This window comes from Etheostoma spectabile, chromosome 15 (genome assembly GCF_008692095.1).
Source record: "Etheostoma spectabile isolate EspeVRDwgs_2016 chromosome 15, UIUC_Espe_1.0, whole genome shotgun sequence".
Taxonomy (NCBI): domain Eukaryota; kingdom Metazoa; phylum Chordata; class Actinopteri; order Perciformes; family Percidae; genus Etheostoma; species Etheostoma spectabile.
This window is the reverse complement of record NC_045747.1, coordinates 8,236,452-8,256,026: the sequence shown is the minus strand read 5'-3', so window position 1 is coordinate 8,256,026 and position 19,575 is coordinate 8,236,452. Positions and strand designations below refer to the sequence as shown.

The window sequence follows — 19,575 nt, the reverse complement described above, 5'->3', positions numbered from 1 at the left end:
CCGCCCCATGACGTCACGACCAAACGTTAGCTATTGGTTGTGGTAGATCCAGAGTGGCTCTGGGCAGATCCAATAGTTTTAAACTTCAACAGAGTAACTGCCTTCAAGGAAACACTTGTCAACGGAGAGTGGCCAGACTCTCTGTACAAATGAAATGTACTCTATTAGGAGTAGTATTCAGATCCTTTACTTAAGAAAGAGTACTTACCTTACTGTCAAAATACTCTGTTAAAAGTAAGTCCTGCATTGAAAATGTTACTAAAATAAAAGTATATAAATATCATTAGGGAAATGTAGGCCTAATTAAAGTATTAGTAAAAATGCCAAAAAATCCTCACATTTTAGAAACTGGAAATGATCAAAACAATTCTGTGAATCAACTAAGTGTTTAACCAGGTATAATTTCAGCTGCACTAGATATATTGTTGGGTAGTTTAATTTATAATAAAACATTATTAACATATTTTCTATAGGCTATCTTTTGTGTGCAAACTAAAGCTGTCTGATTAATGTAGTGGAGCAAAGAGTACAATTTCCTTCTGCTAATAGTGGAGTAGAAGTAGAAAGTGTCATGAAAAGAAAAGATTCAAATAAAGTAGCCTACCTCAAGTTTGTACTTAAGAAGGCCTACAGTCGGTTACTTGAGTAAATGTAGCTACAGTTACAACACTGCTTGAGGGATACAACCAAATGTCACAGCATGATCGAACCATGTCGTATAATCAATAAAAACATTAGGCTATTAGCAATATGCACCTTAATGGAAGACATGCCCACCTTCAGGTGTTGCTATGGAAAGCAGCAGACCAGCCTGATCCATCGGCTGTGGATGTCACCTTGTTTGGATGGGTCAAGAAGATGGGCCTAAAAGAATGAGAGGAACTAATTATGTCCACCCAGGATTCAAGTCCAGTTGCTCCTCCTGCTTTGTTAGATGTTGTCGGCTGTGGTTGCAAAGCCTAGTTGAAACCTTGCACATCTGCAACATACTTACACAGCACCAAGAACACAAAGAGAGGGATGAAGGGTGTGGACAAGATGATGACAGAACAGACGAGGATAGTGAAGATGATGAGGTTGCCTTTTGTTAATTAATTGTGAGGCATAGCAGTTTGCCTGAAGGTGGTAGCGAGTGTGTGCTTTGTGTGGTGCGGAGGTGAGGCCCTCTTGGTTAGCCTTGCAACTGGCGGGCCGACCCGGTGTGCCCGGACTCAATTTTAATTCTTGCATCTGGCGGAGTTTTAACTGGGTCTTTGTTGGATCTTGCGACTTGCGGATCAACCTGGGCAGCCATTTGGGTGTTGTCCTAGCAACTTGCGGGGCCTGTCTTGTATGGCATGTACATAATGTATATTTGTACATAGTTTCTTGATCACACATGGTGATGGGCTATGGTGATGTCATCTCATTGGGTGTCATAAAGAGCTATCCCACTAATATGTATTGTATAGTTGCAGGATCCAAGAAATGTCAAATATCCGCATTGCTTCTTCCTGCAGAAATACATAACATTCAGCCAAACAAAGATTCCTCATTTATCCAAAAAGCATTGAATATTCAAAAGTGTCAGGAGGGGATTCAGCTTCACTACACCCTGAAAACAATGCATCAACATTCACAAGAGCACTCAAAGATTCTGAAATGTAAAATTATTGTGTTTATCATAAATATAACCTATAATTATGTCTAAGAGTAATCCGAATTTGCCTAAATAAATCAAAATATGAACTAAAATTATCTCTTTGAAATCTGAAAATGCCAGAAATGAAATCAGCATCCTCTGAAACCTCCCAAACCACTCTCGTATTGTAGAAATTGGCCACACAGTGCAAAATGGACGATTAAGATAACAATGCAAATTATGCAAATTGTTGAACATATGCAAATTAGCATCCAGCAGTTTATGTATACTGGGACCCATACTTCACATTTCTGCAATAAAACTTTGGTGTACTCAACATTTCCGCGTTAACCAAGTTGGCTACTAGACTATGTAGGTATTTGTTGTGTATAATCTCAGTGTTGCCTGGAGTCACGTGCGCTGATCGGTGATGAATGCCGACCATAGAGGCTGACGCGCAGAGCACGGGCTGTGTAGCTGTGTGTTGTAGGAGTTGGGATGGGATTAACAAATAGTGTCAAGTTTCCAAAACACCACCAACACTTCCGGTTGGCAGTTCCAAAATAAAGGAACGTTACTTGACTTACCCATAAAACCTGCTTGACCTTTTCACTCTGAAAACACAGCTACATGTACTTCCGCCATTGCTCCAGTTGTGTGTTGGCCAGCTTGACGCAGCCATGCCAACTACTCGCCCGATACTAGTGGAGTGAAAGCGTATTTGGAGGGATAACGAATACACGCTCGATCACTGTGGGCAAAAAGACACCGCTGCTGCCGCTGCTGCTGCACATACACACCGCTCACTGACTGACGGGACCGGAGGGACTGCCTCGCGACAGGGAGGCGTAAATGGCCATTACATTTCCTAAAAGAAATACGCTGCTCGTGAGACAACCTGTGTACCAAAAGCGTCTTGGAAATTAGGACGCTTATATTCTGTATATTAGAGCCCCTTTCGCACAACGGAAGTTTCTGCAACCGATTTTGGGGGATCTTTGATTTAAAGACTGAAAACATGGACGAGGACAACCAAGGTATGATTCATTCAATGAAATTTAGACCAACGAAGTCTAGCTGTTTCAGTATTAACATCCAGGAGACATATACCTCTGTAGCCTGCTGATAATAATAATAACAATAATAATAATAATAATAACAATAATAATAATAATAGTAATAATAATAATAATAACAATAATAATGTTACACTGACTTTGGTCAATAATTTGAGTGATTTTAGACTTTGAAGTTAGTTTTATGGAAGGCTCATGCAGCAACACTTATCTAATTTGTCCACAGTCATCTTCACCCCATCAGCATTTTCTGGTAGTGATTACTTTTATGAAGTTGCCTCTTAAATGTGCAGACACCCACACACTCTCATGTTATGTCATGATGGTTTTAAGAACGTGCATTGTGTGCTAGATGTGTGAAGGTAGAAAGATTGACCTAATTTCAGGTCAGGTGTGATGACTAAGAAGACCCTACAAGGTTATTATGAGGCTGAATGTATCATGATGACTGTCCATGCTTCAGTGTCATATTGGTGTTGTGGCCAGTAGACTTGTGTTTATCTAAGGCTTTGTAAGCTGCGGGCTGGTGTCACGCTGGTCCAACAGGTCCTCTCACTGTCAACCAAGCATAGCCATGAGACACAAATTCATTTATTGACTCATGACTAAGGTTGGCACAATAGACTGTTAAAATAAGGGTTGGCACAGATGTGTCACTGCAACACGAGCCTGCAGACTATACTGCACAGTTCTCGCAGGGGCAGGTATAAAAACTTTTGATGTAAAATATGTTGAGACTGTTAAAACATGTAAAACCTTGGCTCTTGGCAATAATACCTACATTTTTAATAGCTGCTTAGTTTGTTTCAGTGTAATAAAAGAATGCAGAATAGGCAACTTTAAGTATTCTAACATGAACCTTTATCAATCGATAGCTGCTTTTTGTAACTCCAAATAGTCCACAGCCATGGACAGATTGTGAAACAACAGGCCCCTGGACACAGACATTCAAAAGGTCTCTGAGCAAGTAGTCTATATCCTTTTGCGTTCCGCTTCTGGGATTGCTCAAGCATGTATTTTCCGTTTCCTTTCGCTTTCTTTGTGTTGGAATTTTAAATTCGGTGGATTTATGAGGAATATCGTTGACTGGTCCTCAGATCTCTGCAGTTCGCATGGTAAACTGACACAGCTAGCTAGACTATCTGTCCAATCTGAGTTTTCTCTCACGTTTTCCTCCCATCCACAAATGCTGTGTGGAGTAGCCATACCCTCCTCCAGCACGCTTTGGAGGAGGGTCTGGCAAAACGAGACTGCTGAGCAAGACACCCAGACTGATTATCTGTGTTTCTTTTGCATCTGTTTGGGGTTGTTTTATGCCTCTTTGTGGTTGCTTTGAGTTTCTTCGTGGTTGATTTCCGTCTCCTTGTGGTCATTTTGCATTTCTTTGTGGTCATTTTCTGCCTCCTTGTAGTCATTGTGTGCCCATTTGTTGTTGTTTGATTAGACTATATCGACAACGCTGTGTGGACTTGCCAGTCTTTCCTTGGCAGCGCTGTTGAGATAGGTTTGGCAATGCAAAACTATTGTTTGATTGACTTTACAACACAAACTTCTAACTGTTAATGTCACTTTATACAGAGGTTCTGTTGCAGGGGCTTCTGGGCCTGTAGCCCGTGGGCTTGTTTAGTAAGCCATCTATGATAATAACAACAACTATGTATCATCTTCATTCTCTGTGCCACTCCTTACCTCCCCCCTGGCAATGCCCCTGGTTCAGCAAACTCTGCTAAGCCTGTAATCATAAACTGAATCCTGCAGGTGAAAAAATATTACTCATGTTGTCTCACCTCCGTGAGGCAGCGGTAATCAGTGCCACATGCTCACTGCTTGCAGAGCTGCAGGATGTAGCTATTTGAGCATTGCAATGCATGGCATGCGGGAATAAAGCTGTCATTGTGCTGTGTGCGGCCAGCCTGGCCTCCAGTGGTGGCACACGTCAGCACAGCCCCACAGACAGACATATGGTGCTGTGATGCCGACCATGGATAGCTGACAACAGCCGGGAGCACATAAACACACAGACACACACTCACATATATTCATGGCTGCACGCTGACACACACACAAATTAAATTTCTCCTTTTCTCTTATTTGCAGTGAAAATAGATGGATGGATCATGATGTAGAATTCTAACTGTGAGTGTGTGATTTACGACCCAGTCTGCTGTCTCATCTGGAATAAATAGTGGCCTGGATACTGCAAGAAAGAAAGTCTGCAAAGCTCCTGTTATTTGTTTTGGTGTTTAGTGTTGTGTTGAAAAGTTGGCAACATCATCCACAAATTGCTGCTTTTTATTAGAACAACTTACAGTAACACCCACGCAACCACACCTGAGCCCACAGTCGAGTTGGGCTCACTGGGGGTTATCAGAACAAAGTAGATGAGCGATCATGCTGGCGAGGAACAGGCATGGATCTGCTCAGCAAGTGGAAGGTTGGTTGACAAAGTTCAATATCTGACAGTCATTCCTCACAAAGGGACACAAACACAAGTTTCCAGGCCACAAGTCAAGTAAGAGGGAGTGAGGTGGACAGAGTGATACATCGAGGTGTAAGATGGAGAACAGACAGCAAGAAAGGCATTTTAATGGAAAAAAAACATGTGATCGTGAAAAGATTGAGGGTGAGACACAGTCATAGTAGCAAGGATGGTAAGATGTCTGAGAGGGAATGATTGAGCGAGACAGGGGATGTGTGTGGAGGGGAAAAGAGGGACGGGATGAAGCGCCAGAGCAAAGTTGGAAAATGGCCAAAGAAGTATGGAGTGCCGCCAGCAAAAGACAGCAAGGGAGAGAGGTGGTGAGATATTCTGACTAAATCAATTCTCCAGTGTGTTACAGGAGTTTCTCTCAATGAAAGTCCTTCTTTTCAATCATAATCAACGTACTGACCAACGAGCGGTCTCCGGCCATCCATGACCTCCCATCAAACCAAGTCATATTTCTGATGGAGATTCAGTTTTCATTTTTTCTCCATCTTCTTCTCTATGTTTTTTTCAATTTCACCTCCTTGAAATCTTCTCTGTGTTGAAAAAAGAGACCTTGTCGCATTGCTTTACACTATTGTTGGCATGTTGGTTGTTATACCACTTTGTTCCAGACTGAATATCTCAACATCTACTGGATGGAATGCCTTTATATTCTCTACAGACTTTCACAGTCCACAGGAGGTGAATCTTTATGATTTGTGTTTAATATTGTAGTTTTCATTGAAATGTCCCAACAACTATTGGATGGATTGTCGTCCAATTAGGAATAATTGTGATAACTTTGGTGATCCTCAATTTGCATCTAGCGTCATCATCAACTCAAAATGTGTCATCAGTTACTTTTCTGCAGCTTTTCAGTTGGCCGTACTGCACAAGCCTTAGAGAAAATGGGTCCACACACAGTAATCCATCTGACACGCATGACAGTCAACAATACAATGCCTTCTGCCACAACAGTTGCTCAATGGACAATAGGCCGACAAGAGCTCACAAAGCTTTGCTACAGTGTAGCTTACTGCAACACATTCTGGTTCTGCATGATTGACTTTGACAGTCCATCAAATGTACACCTACAGTCTCATCTCTGCCTCCTCTGCTTCAGTGTAATCTTGGTTAGTTGGTGAGCTGTGTGCACATTGTCAATGGAGACTTCATGAGTCATGTCCATATGGTATGAATCAGAGCATTCATGCTAGACACTGGCTTCACATCACTTACTTGTGATGGCTTGCAAGTTTGGCCACATACGGCTCTATTTACACACTGTGAAACCCAGCCATTTAATCATGGCAGTTCAGTGTGTGAGTGTGTGGTTACAGCGCACTGCAGCCCAACACAGGCAAAGAGAGACGCACACGATGAGCTGGGCTTTGAGATCTCTGAGCCATTCATCTACCGGCTGCAGGACACTGCCGGCAGCTTCCTGCTACATTCAGGATTTGTGATTTTGTCTTTGGAGTAGATTTGCAGCTGCTGTCTTTTCCCCACAGCCCACACACTGTCAGGTGGCTAAGAGAGGAGCGTCCTGAAGTCTTCATGGAGCTTAGGAACAAATCATGCTTTAATAGTACACACCACTTCAGACTGAATATCTTCCCTGTCCCTATTTTAACTCTTTTAAGAGGGGTGACCCAGTTCACCCATACTGCAGATAGCTACAGAGAACTGTGACCATGGATGTTTACTTCAAGCCAGAGTAGGCTCGGGCAGGCAGTAAGGATCTGTATGCATCCTGTGTGACGGTCAAGGATCTGAGGGCCCCGCAGGATGTTAGGGAGTACTAGAGGGACCGTGCAGGATAGGCCCTATTCTGTACTTGTTACCCTCCACAGAAAATGTCTGGTGACTTAGAGTGGATTCAGCACTGGCAGTGACAAGGTTTTAGTATCATTTTCAATGTTTGACATGTTGAATTCAGGAAAGTTTGGGTTAATTTAAGTTAAATTAGGTGAAATTTCTGTGCCCCGTGTAGCAGATCCACAGAATAAGTGCATTTTGTTAAATGGCAAAACAAAAGGCTAGTATGAAAACATTGCTTACCTACCTCCTGCAACCTGAGAGCGTAAATGTTTGCTCCATCTCCCTGATCTGAAGGGAACAGGTCAGCGCCACCAGGAGTTTGACATTTGTGGTTTTCATTAAAATGTCCCAAAAACTATTGTATGGATTGTCATGAAATCAGGAATTATTGTGATAACTTTGGTGACCCTCAGAATTTGCATCCAGTATCATCATGAAGTCAAACATTTTTGACAATTAATTCTTTTCCTACACAGCTTAACCTGGCTTACCTGACCTAATCAATTTGCATTGGCACATTTTTACAATGTCTCCTGCAACTTTTGGTTGGAGCTTTCCAGCATCAGCGTTACAAAGGATCCGGTGATATCAGGTCTCGCCATGTAACAAATTGCTTCACAGCACTGCATACATACATCCATTCAGGAACCGGCTAACAAGGTAGCGATGGAGTTTTTCATACTGTCGCCATGGTTGAGCTGGCAAAAACAAAGCAGAAAGCTAGGAAAGAATTTTTGAAGGAACAGTGAAAGAGAAAGAGGTGGACACAAGTAAACATAGGAACTGCCGCATATATATTCGAAGCTGTAGGGGGAGCTCCATAGAGAAACATGCAAGCAAAAAGCGATCTTGTGACCTTTCCCTGAATTGTCAAACTATTCCTTTAAGATGCACCTTTAATGGCTTATTTGCATTGGCTCTGTTAGTTTTGCAAATGACAATTGTTTTTTTTCCGTTTTTGTGTCACCACGGCTCAGTTAGTGCTGAGAGAAGCTGATGGGAAGATAAAAAATACTTCTGGCTTCTGTATGTGGCTCAACGATACTGTGTGTTTCCTTTTTGAAAAAAAGGTCAGTGAACACAGAGAGCCCTTGTTGAGTTTGGCTTTGCTGAATATCTGATAGCACATTACATTTACCCATGACATCCCCTTAGTGGTTTAAGTTAGACTCAACAGACATTAGGTCAGACTGACCCACATGGAAGTCAACTTTCTGGATTTAGACATGATCAACTTGAATGAATACAAAGCTGAGTTTAAAATGAACAGGAGGTGTGTGCAAATCCTCTTTGTTTTCTCTGCTTTATAAAAAAAGGGTTTGAAGTTCTCTTATAAGTGGCCATGCCGCTGATGGCAAGACCTGTAGGGGAAGAAAAACATACATTGTTTTTAAAGAAAGTATCCTGTTTCGTCTTCATCTAACAGACAGCTCTGTGCAGTAAGGGTCTACTGCTTAACAGAGTCCCAGACTGGGATCTGTCTTTGTCACATTAAGACCATCAAGGGGCTCGTGGAGGGGTAGACATGAGGCAAATCGAGCCATTTTTCTCCTCTTTGGAAAGAAAAATCAGAGCATGCAAATAGGTCCCAGGAGTCTGAAGTCATGTGCTGAAATGAATTTCTGGCAAAGAACGTCCTGCTCCATTTGGGCCTTTGTGGGAGTTCATGGCTTTCATTAAAGTGTGTGTGTGTGTGTGTGTTGTCTGTTGGAAAGGGAAGAGAAGGCCGAGCAGAGTGGACAGGAAAAGGGAGGGTTGGAACAATTATGTAAGATTATTTGACCTGTTGAAGATGCAGGAAAAAAGTGTATCCCCCTCTGACTGCCAGTACATCCAGTGCTTCACACTCTGGAAACACAACACAGTCTGTAGTTTACTCTGATTCAGGCCTAAAAAATGCTCTTACTATTGTGACCCTTTGTATTCAGCTCTGCTGTCCACTCTACTCTTGCACATCTCTGCTCTGTTCCTGTGTGTGTGTGTGTGTGTGTGTGTGTGTGTGTGTGTGTGTGTGTGTGTGTGTGTGCGTGCACTGTGCGCACAGCCCTCTTGTTCCACCCCCTGGGGATACTCCAATACTCCTGCTTGTAAGAATGGATTTGTAACACTTGGACTTACTCATGGAGGTCAGTGTGACAGTAAACTACTACAGCACATCTTCAGTCTTTGCTAGTTTTTCATTTTTTATGTTTTTTTGCAAAATGGGCATGGTTCCACCAACTACCCCACTTCAATTTTTGCTGTACGATGCTGCTGCATCATGCAAAATTCATTCTTATTTAACAATGAGAGAGGATGAGCTGTGACTGTGCCGTTGGTGCTGTAAAGAAGGCTAAGGTTGTTGGAGTTGTAGTCTTTCCTTTTCCCCATCATTGGCTGTGTGCTATTCAGAGTGGCAGCGGTGTTCTGTTTCTCACCAGGAAAGGCTACAAAGAGCACAGCAGGATGACCATGTGACGCGAAGCTCTTGAGCAACCTGTCAGTGTGTATATACACAAGTATGTGTGTGTGTGTGTGTTGGTTTGTATATGTTTAGGTGAGAAAAATGGAAGAGATGGAGGCATGCTGCAGTGGCACAGTTTCAAAGAGATACTGATAGGGAAGCGGATGCTGCGTTCAGATTCTCAAAGTAGGTTAGTGGTGCAAGGCTCAGCCCAGCTGTGTATACCTCATGCTTCTCTCCTTCCACTGTTTCACTTGTGGAAGTGTGTGTGTGTGTGTGTGTGTGTGTGTGTGTGTGAGATTGTGAGCGTGTGCATCTCTTCATATGGTGTGCACATAGAGGATTAGTGTGAGCCATCTCCATGCTTAGATAAATAGAGGAGATTAAGTGGGGAGGGATATGGATGACAGTTAGTGGATTATAGGTCATGGGCTCAGGCCGCTCTCTCTCTTTCTTAAAACAGACACACACACATGCATACATGCACACGCACGCACATGCAGGCGCACACGCATGCACGCTTGCACACACACACGCTTGCACACACACACACACAGTGTATATTAACAGGATTCAATCATAACAGAAAAGCTGCCCTGAAAGGGAAAGAAGTGCAGAAAAAGAGATATCCTATATCCTATTCCTGACACTGTCAAGTGATTTAAAGTCTGTTGTGTCACCAGGATTTTCTTCTTCTTACTCCTCAGTATTTTTAGGCTCTTTTCCTTCACCCTGACCCTCGAATTGTTAAATTGTTTTCGGAGGTATGACAGCTATTGTTGCTTTAGTGAGGACTGTGAAATATAAAATGAATGGCCGTCAGGGCGACAGACTCCAGGATTGTCTGCAAGGGCATTGATAACCAGGTTTTTCTACAGGGACAACAGCTCAACCACTTGAAGTGTTGTCACCCATCCCCTATTGCTATAAACACACGCACACACGCATGCATGCACGTACACACACACGCACACACACACGCACACACACACACACACACACACACACACACACACACACACGGTGGCCTGAGGGTATCTTAAAGAGCAAGTGATTTACAGTGTCTATCAGGCACAGGTTTCTTTACACATGTATTTAATCTCTTTGTTGACCTCTGCCATTCTAAATTTCTGTCAGGCAGTGAACAGCTGCATTACAGCCAACCTTGAAAAGGCTTTATCGTATTTTTCTTATTGTCTCTTAATAATGTAATGTAACCAGAGGAACATGACCATCCTTAGAAAGAACATATTTAAGCAAAACTCATCTTTTCCTGACATTTTCCTGACCAGAGGTCTCTGGGATGCTGGATGTGAAATCTGATGTCAAGTGTCAAAGTACAGTGCTTTTGTATCCCTACTATCCACCCTAAACCCTTCCCACAACAGTAGTATTTATTTTAAAGGAGACAGGGATGAATGAATTTGACTATTAATACCACAAACGGCTCCACCAACAAGGTCATCACTGATGTTTTTATCTTACTTTTATCTACTCCTTTAGGAAAAATAAAGTCTGCTCATCTGTGGAGATGATGCAAGAAGCAGCTGATCTTTACTTCTAATCAGTTTACAACTTCTGAGATTTAAGATGAAAGGCTACAGAGGCTCCTAATCTGGAAAACCCCTTTACATAGAACCTGGGAAAGAGCGATGGTCTGACCTGAACCACCCACATATTTTGGTTATAAAGGAATCCTGGCTCAGGTTTTAACGCTGTCATGAACCCTCTCTCCTCCTCCTCATCCGCCTCCTCTCCTTCCTGCTGTCTTGAAATAACAAAAGCAGAAGTGGAGTCCTACTTGGCAGCTGGATCGTCTCTCGCCTCTCTCTCTGTCTGTGTTCTATCTCTGCTTTACTCTTTTGCAGATTTAAGGCCTAAACCCAATATAAACAGCCTGTGTTGCTGCCTCCACTGTAGTCTTTTATTCTCTGTCTTCAAGTTCTGTGTGTCAGGGCCTCCATACCAGACTGTCGGCAGGTGAGACACTACAGTTATTTCCTGAGTGAGCCACAGGACTGTTGGGGTCCTTACTGAGGCCGTGCTAAGAGTTTCTGGAGGACTTGTTTGTCTTGACAGAGTAAACAACCTCACAGCTGAGTAACCTAGTTTCCTCACCCCATACATTAAGTAGTAGTTAAGTAAAAGTCCTACATTCAAAATGTTACTTAAATAAAAGTACAAACATATAAGCATCAAAACATACTTTAAGCATCAAAGATAAAAGTAATTTTAGAATAATGCACATTATATTACTGGATTATAGTTTGGAAACCACTGTTGTAAACGACAAGGCGAGCGGTGAGTCTTGTGATCAGTCGTGCATGTGTAGGGGAAGGTGACATTGTGTGGAGTGCTGATATTATTAAAGAAATAGGGAGCATTGCTGTCATCTCAACCAATCTGACAGAAAATTCTTCAGGGCTTAGTTTTGCCCCACATATACAGGTTTAGTATTTTGTGGTTGAATCATTGGTCAATTAGGAAAGCTCTTGTTTAGACAGAGTGTGAGATTGAAGGGCATCATCTACAACAAGATCATGAGACAAAACCAAGCAATACGGTTTTATCACTGTCAAACAACAGATCCTGTATTGTTTGAATGACAGGCTGCCAAGATCACCATCGTTTTTTTGAAATTTCTCTGCCCTTCCTTTGGAAAAAAGTAAAAAGACTTAGCAGGATGTTGACAAGGTGATGAGATAAGAAAAGGTCTCAGTTTCTGCCGTTGATGGATGGCTGAAAGATAGACAGACAGATGGGCTGTTTATCTGAAAAACGTGCAAAGCTTTGAAAGACAAAATATGCATTAAGAATGAGACAGTACTTTGCTGTAGAGAAAATGACTTGTGTAGTAAGATCAACAATCATAACAAAAGACTTGCAGTCATGTTCATAATTAGGCAAAGATAAAGATCAAGGAATCCTTCTGCCAAAACCTCTTTGTCTGAGGATTTTGACATATGATGGCCCAAAAATAAACCAATCAGCAGCTGTTTTTCAAATTCAAAGGCAAGGGGAAGCGTTTCTTTGAGAGTGAATTTTGGCAAACGCAGTACTTGTTCATGAATAAATGACTGTGACTAGTGGGTTCTGTGAAAAGACTGTCTTACTTCAAGGGATTATGTTATAGGGTGTTTAAGGCTTTGAAGAATCAAACGGCTGCGTTGTGATTGATGTAACCTCTGATTTTTCGTTGTAATCTAATTTTCATAAAGGGAATGCTGTGGATGTCTCTTGATGAGAGTTGACAACAAGTGACTGCTGAAGACTTGGAGAACATTCCGTAACTTTTTTAGGCCAACAAACAGTGGAAAGAGACAGTTATTTTGCATTTTTAGGCCTCTCTGGGGACAGTGTGTGACAAAAGTTCACATATTACATTACATTACTGTAATACAAACATGACAGGTATCATCAAGAACAAGGTATTGCTGTTTCATGCACTCTCATGAGACATGATACAACAAGTGTTGCATCCAAAGACAACAGCGTGGTTTTCATGTGTTTACAAGTCTGAAAGAGTTAGCAGCTTAAGTCCTTTTTGAAAAGACACATGGGAAGTTGTTGTCTTTATTTATGCAGATGATTGTGAAACTTTTCAACCTCTTTCGTTTTTAGCCATGCTAGCTGTCAATCTGTCAAAACACTTTGGTCCAAACTGTTATATCTCAACTATCGGTCAGATTGCCATGAAATCTGATTCAGTTATCCATAGTTCCCAGAAGAAGAAGAATAGTGACTGTGGTGATCATTAGACTTTTTTTTAGCACCACCAGCAGGTCAAAGGTTTTACATAAATAACTAAAAAACGAATCATATTCCCATCACTCTCAGCTGTAGTTTGTGTTTAGCAAATTAGCAAATGCTAACATGCTAAACTACTGAAGCCATATGTGCAAAACTCTAACTAAGGTGTGCATAGCAGCAGTGCATGTGAACCAAACTAGTTTGTTTTTCATTGCTTGAACATGGTTTTCAAGACTCTTCACACTTATCTCATGACTTTAACCACAACCTTCACAACACTGTGGATTCACAGCACTTTGTTCAAATGCTAACACACTGCTGTCAAAATAGTTGATCACATATTCAAAACAGAATATATTTCAGTCTGGTGCCTATCAAACACTGCTGATTGCAATTTCAACTGAAAGACTTGTTAGTGAACACATACTGTATGTATATGTAGGGAAAACTCAGAAAGACCTTTTTGGCAATAAAGAAACACCAAATAAGAATGAATCAATTACTGTATACACTATACTGTTCAAGAGAAACAGTAAACAGGTAAAAGAGCAAAGATACCAACATGTCCAGGTAAGCTGTCTGAGGTTACATACATAGCTATAAAACAACGTGAAAAACACTACATTTACTATAGTAAAACTGCACTTTACTGTTTTTCAGAAAGTGATGGAGATGGTAGCAGTGGAAACACCACATTCGTTTGTATTTAGATGATGCAGGTGGACATCCAATGCAGCGAGGACATCCAATGTTCTTTGTTACTGTATTACGTACCTTTAGTTTTTAACTTTTTTTCCAGTCATTACATAAACTACTACAGGCAAAATAAAATTATATATCTATTGAAGCAAACTGCTGATTTTCATTCCTTTTTGTTACCTGTACAAAAACTGGTATTTTATAAAATAATGTTCACGTGAAATAATTTCCCTCTTTTCTTTAAAGAAACTATCGATTAGTATGAAGTCACTTAAATTATTCAAACTGTAAAGATAATTGATGCTAGTGTTTTACTCTGTGTGTTCTGAGTGATAGTGTATTTATCTAGATGAGGATGTTTCATAGTGTTTGGCTGCACTGAGTCTGCTTTGAGACGAGTTGTGTTGCTTGGATGAGTTTTGTAGGAGATGTGAACTGTTGGTAGTGCAGATTGTAGTTAGAATTTTGCACATGTGGCTTCAGTTGTTGCGTGCTGTTGCTTAGTTTGGCTGGTCATGAAACTCCATTGTGGACATTTGATTTACTGATAAAAAAATAAATATGTAAATCATAATTCTTTAATGCGTCTGTAAAATCAGTATTATCAAAGCCAGGGTTATGAGGTAAATGACAAACTAGCCCAATGTTGTAATGTAAAGAAAACACTAGTAAACATAATGGATGATATATGTGTTCCTTAGTGGTTAGAGCAGAAACACAGCAAATACAGTAAGTCTTTTAAAAAACTAACTTGCAATTCAGCGTATTCATGTAGTGTGATGCACTGTATTTGACTCAAATTCCGAGTCACTACTTATAATAAAAAGGCACATTCATATTTGTATATTTGTTAGCAATAGTGGCTAATGAAACCTCAGAATAGTGTAACAAGTGACTCAGTATGTGGACAGTAACCTAAGCACAATGGACTGAAGTGGCTGCTACTCCAGCCTCATAAAAGTTGTAGCTTATATTCTTTAGGTGAGTGGATTGTATTTAAAGAAGTGCACACGGATGTTGTCGTTGCACCCTTAGGGCTGCTGATCTGATGTGAAATGAAGGCCAAAACCCCATCATCAGCGTAAAAAATATCCAGAAGCCTTTGTGAAGCAAAGATGGGTCTTTAGGTGGATTTAGGGCTAATGATGGAAATGTGATCTTCAGGTGATTTTCAGCTCTGTGTGTGTCTAAAGAAAAACAAAGTGAGTTGAAGCAGAAGAGCAAAGTGTAAGAGTTGAAAAGAAAATGCAGAGAAGTTGATAAAATTAGACTAGAGGTGTGGAGAGCTGGTTGGACCAGGCTGGGCGGTTGCAGAACGAGGAATGTGGGCTATTTTCATACCACTACTGTCATCTGTCAAAAGCAAGAAGTGTGTGTATGTGTTTGTGTGTTTGGTGTGTGAGTGTGTCTCGGCATGCTTGAGAGATGAGTTGGAGTAACAATGGGGGGGGGGGGAACAATTACTACACACCTGCCAGCCACAATTGCAAGAGTACCTAAGCTGGAAACAAGCTGCTAAAAGCTCTTACAGCAGGCAGCTACAGTACTGACACTTACGGTACTGACCATAAGGACACAGACACCTCTGCTGATGGCATGTCAGTCATCATGACAACTGGAGAAGGGAAAAGGCAATGTGGTATGTATTTTATGCAAGAAATAAAAACTAAGGATTTGTCTTGTGAAAGTGTTATGTTCTATCTGATTTGGTGTCTTATTTACCTGCAAATGTGAACATGAGCCCTTTGGAGTTTTGTCAGTGTGCCACCGACTCTAACACACTTAGCCAGCTTTTTTACATCACTCTTAACTCTTCTGGGTTGCAAAAATATGCAACAACCATGCCATAATCTAGTGTTGTGATCTCAACTAAGTGCTCTCTAATTAGCCTGTGGTGGGAACGGCAGCCCATGCTTACAGGGTTGCTATTGTTACGAGAAGACTGGCCCCCTAATCACGACAGACATTCCCTCCATTGTTACACATCAAGCCTAGTGAAAATCAGGAAGCATTTCACTTTGGCAGGGATTGTCACTCTCAAAAGCACAATACAGGTTTGGTTAAGTGAATTTTTTAGCAAAGGAGTTGACTAAAATGAGTTTTAGTTTGATTGACGGCCTCTGAAGGTTAAAAGATTTTACTAGTGGTTGCACATTTTGGCTAATTAGCTACAGATCCTGAATAAATGCTCAGATTATTAACAGTCTGGCTGTTGGACAGCCATGAGTAATACATATTTTACATGTTGCAGCTGATGCAATCTTGCCCGAGATATAAATAAAAGCGTACAAAACAGACCACATTTACTTGCTTTCCGTTCAAAGTAGAATTGCACAAATGAATGCATGCTTTCTTATATCCGTCAACATTTTTGAGAATTGGTACATATTATTTGAATGTTTCATTATTGGAACCCATGTTGACATAGTTTTATGTCTCTCCAAGTTAAGCATTCAGCAGACATAAACCAATACAACTGGGGTATCAGCATGCAAAACCATCCTCTCCACTGACCTTGGTTCCAAGGATATTGGAAAGGCTTGACTGTCAAAGGCGTTTAGTCATTTTACTTTGTGACCTGCCAATAAAGGCCCATCGGTCATGTGAATCAGATCCCAATCTCTCCATTATCTCCAGAAGCATTAGACAGTAAACTGTTTCAACTGAGGTCTTCCTGTCCGGACTGTGGACTGGAGCGAGGAACCAGGAAGTAATGTATTATTCAAGACCCTGAGTAGTTTTCAGTTGATTCAGGTCTAAAGGCACTGATATACCAACCTGATTACGGCTGTCGGACAGTCTGGCGAGGTCAGTGACTCAAGTCTGTTTGGTGTGTTCCGTGCCTTTGTCAGTCGGTAGAGTCATCGGCATTCATTTGCGATGAAGATACAATTATTTTTGTAAAACATGTGATTGTAAACGAGCCGCCATTATGGTCTGGCTTTCAAATTCCGAAGAAGCCAGACCCACGTGACACGTTCATCCAATCAGCTGCCGGTTTTCATTTTTTGGGCGACAATACAGATTAGCGGCGCCTGCTGTTATGGAGACGTCTTGCGCACGTTCAGAACGTACACTCAAGTTGGCGTTGCTTTGGTGTGTTCTGAGGCACTTTTTTGACCAACTCTGGGAGGCAGTCTGACTGCCTTTTCTGCTGAAGGTCGGCCGTCAGGTTGGTTTGTAAGAGCCTTAAAGGTTCTTCCACAGATCAGGCAGCATGCCTAACATGTGGAACAGCACTTCTGCTGACACCATGCTAAAGTATAAAGTGTTAATAGTTGTGTTTATGTGCATTAACTGAGACAGTGATCCGTGACTCCAACAAAGAACGTCGTTGACCTGGAACAGCCTCGGTTATTGGTGGCATGAATAATTTGCATGTGATGTGTTTTCTTTTGTATTAATCCTATGACTGTCTAGAGCATGGGCAAGTTTCAGACAGTTATAATGGAGTGATGAGATTCTACCACTAATAATATACCAACTGTAATCTGAACTGACGATGACTTGGATTCTTTAAAACAGTGTGAGTGATCAACTTTTCCTACTTTGTGAAAATGTTTGTATTTTTTTTTTTTTTTGTATGTATATATAAGGTGCTTTAAGCAATGTCACGCATTTTAGGCTACAACATGTTGTCACATACAGCAAACATCTCCTCACTATCTGTGAGTTGCCTGTCCCCAGAACACATTGTAAAAAAAAAAAGTGGTCTCTGTAGACAGCCCAGGGTCTACAAACGCCAACAAAACCTGCACCACGAAGCATACTCACACAGTGTTCCAGTGTTTCAGCCAATAACCGACAAGAAGGATTTGGGGGTGGGGGTGGGGGGTTAGTACGTGGTAGCACAGAAGGGAGGGGGATTGGACGGCATGAGGAGGAGGGAGGGGCAAGCTGGTCTCGTTTTGTTTGAAAATGTAAGTTGTAACAGCACCCAACATCGCTTGGAGCACCTTTAATACTTTGAACTTTGATAATTTAGATTTTAGTCAGGTTGATGAGAAATGGTGTTTTTCTACTACTGGTAACTCATTTGGGGCGGTTGTGGCTCAGTGGTAGAGTGGTTGCCTGTCAATCGGAAGTTGATGGTTCGATCCCTGGCCCTTCAGTCCCATGTCGAAGTGTGCTTGGACAAGACCCTGAACCCTGAGTTGCCCTTGATGCTGCAATGTAAATGTGTGTGAGTGTTTATCTGATGCGCGGGTGGCACCTTGTACGGCAGTCTCACAGTGTATGAATGGGTGAATGGTGAATGGTTCCTGTACTATGTAAAAGCGCTTTGAGTAGTCGTTAAGACTAAAAAAGCAAGAACAGTCTATTTACATTCATGTATCCGTTCACAGTGCAGCCAAACAAACTGTAGAAGAAGAAAGTTACTAATTTGCTTTTTTTTAATATGCTATGAGCAACTTTAGCTGCCTTAGCTGCACATTGAGCCATGCTGAACTTGGCTCTTGATCTTTCCGCTAACCCCAGAAGATGGCGTTGACCCGGCTGGTTATGGTTGACCAGGAGAATAGAGCTAAAAGTGAGTGTATAATTTGAAAGAGGAAGTTACAACCTCAATGACCTTTCCTTTAAAACATTCTGGACCACGTGTCTGTCGGAGAAAAGAACAGGGGCAGTTACTCATCCATGCATGCTTTAAGAGCAATGGTATGGGGGAATCGCTAAGCATGCAAGTTTGAACTATTATGTATTGATGTATCGATGTATTGCTTGTAACTGGAACAACAGCCCCCTAAGTTCTAATATGAAAAGGCTGAGTGGTGTTGCATTGGTAATCTATGGGGCCATGCCTGGGGTTAAGCATAGAGTGTTTATACTGTATATAACCTAATATGGATATATTTTTTTCTTTTAGGAGGACTGCTCTCTATGGGAATACCCACACATAAACACACACTCACAGATTACTAGACTTTCATGCATAATGCATCAGATGTCCAGTCTCGGCTGTGCGTGCAGTAGTAGTTGTCCTCACAATGATATCAGATTATTCTGCGTTTTCCTCATGCTACGAAATACACACAACGAGGGAAAGGTTATCCCAAACAAAATCAGTCTCCTCAGACAATTTGTCCCATTCCAGCCGGAGCAGGAGGGATGGAGGAGTTCTTTTTGTACATTACAGACGTAGGTGGCATGCAGGGTCTCTTTTCTCCACAATTACTGCTTCATAAGGCTGTTTAACTAAAGGCAAAGAAAGAAGGCAATGGAGGCAGTGTGAAGATGTCTGGTGTGGTGTTATCTGTTCATACATCACTCTTGAGTTTCTCCCTTTCTTTGCTGTTTGGCATTGAGAGCATCTTTTTGCTCTAAAACTTCTCTCTTTTTCTTTTCTTCAACCCCACAGACCGTTCACAGGGGGTCCAGTATTACAATCCAATGTTGCATGGACAACCAAAAACCAGCAAAACAAGTAGAAATCTATTTCAATCAGGAGAGACTTGGTTTTAAGATTTATTGTACATGTACATAATAAGAAATGTACAGAGTCTCCATCGTTAAAAAAATTCTTTAAAGGGGTAGAGAAGCCAGACATATTCCCCCCGCTTAGCTTCATTAGGCATTTGTGTTACGATGCTAAGTTTCCAAAAAAGGGCAAAATCCATCTGCTGAGGAATATTGTGTGAAATGATTGAAAGCTCCAAAACAGATACCGAATGGACTTTGTAGAATATATATATATATA

At 41.4% G+C, this 19,575-nt stretch overlaps 1 protein-coding gene and 1 long non-coding RNA gene across 3 annotated transcripts in view; both read left to right on the top strand.

Annotated features, from left to right (window-relative positions):
* Positions 1-2,301: 2,301 nt before the first annotated feature.
* cyth3b (cytohesin 3b) overlaps positions 2,302-19,575 on the top strand; it is a 34,674-nt gene continuing 17,400 nt past the window's right edge. The window contains exon 1 of one of the 2 annotated variants that reach the window (XM_032537777.1): positions 2,302-2,658. In XM_032537777.1, the coding sequence (XP_032393668.1) occupies positions 2,640-2,658 (19 nt within the window). In that variant the 5' untranslated portion in view covers positions 2,302-2,639. Of the gene's footprint in view, positions 2,659-15,289; positions 15,517-19,575 lie in introns of those variants that run through there. The other variant, XM_032537776.1, reaches the window with a different exon arrangement.
* Positions 12,783-15,113, top strand: LOC116703145 (uncharacterized). The gene is made up of 2 exons (XR_004335353.1): positions 12,783-12,821; positions 14,913-15,113. It is a non-coding gene; the product is annotated as an uncharacterized LOC116703145 (long non-coding RNA).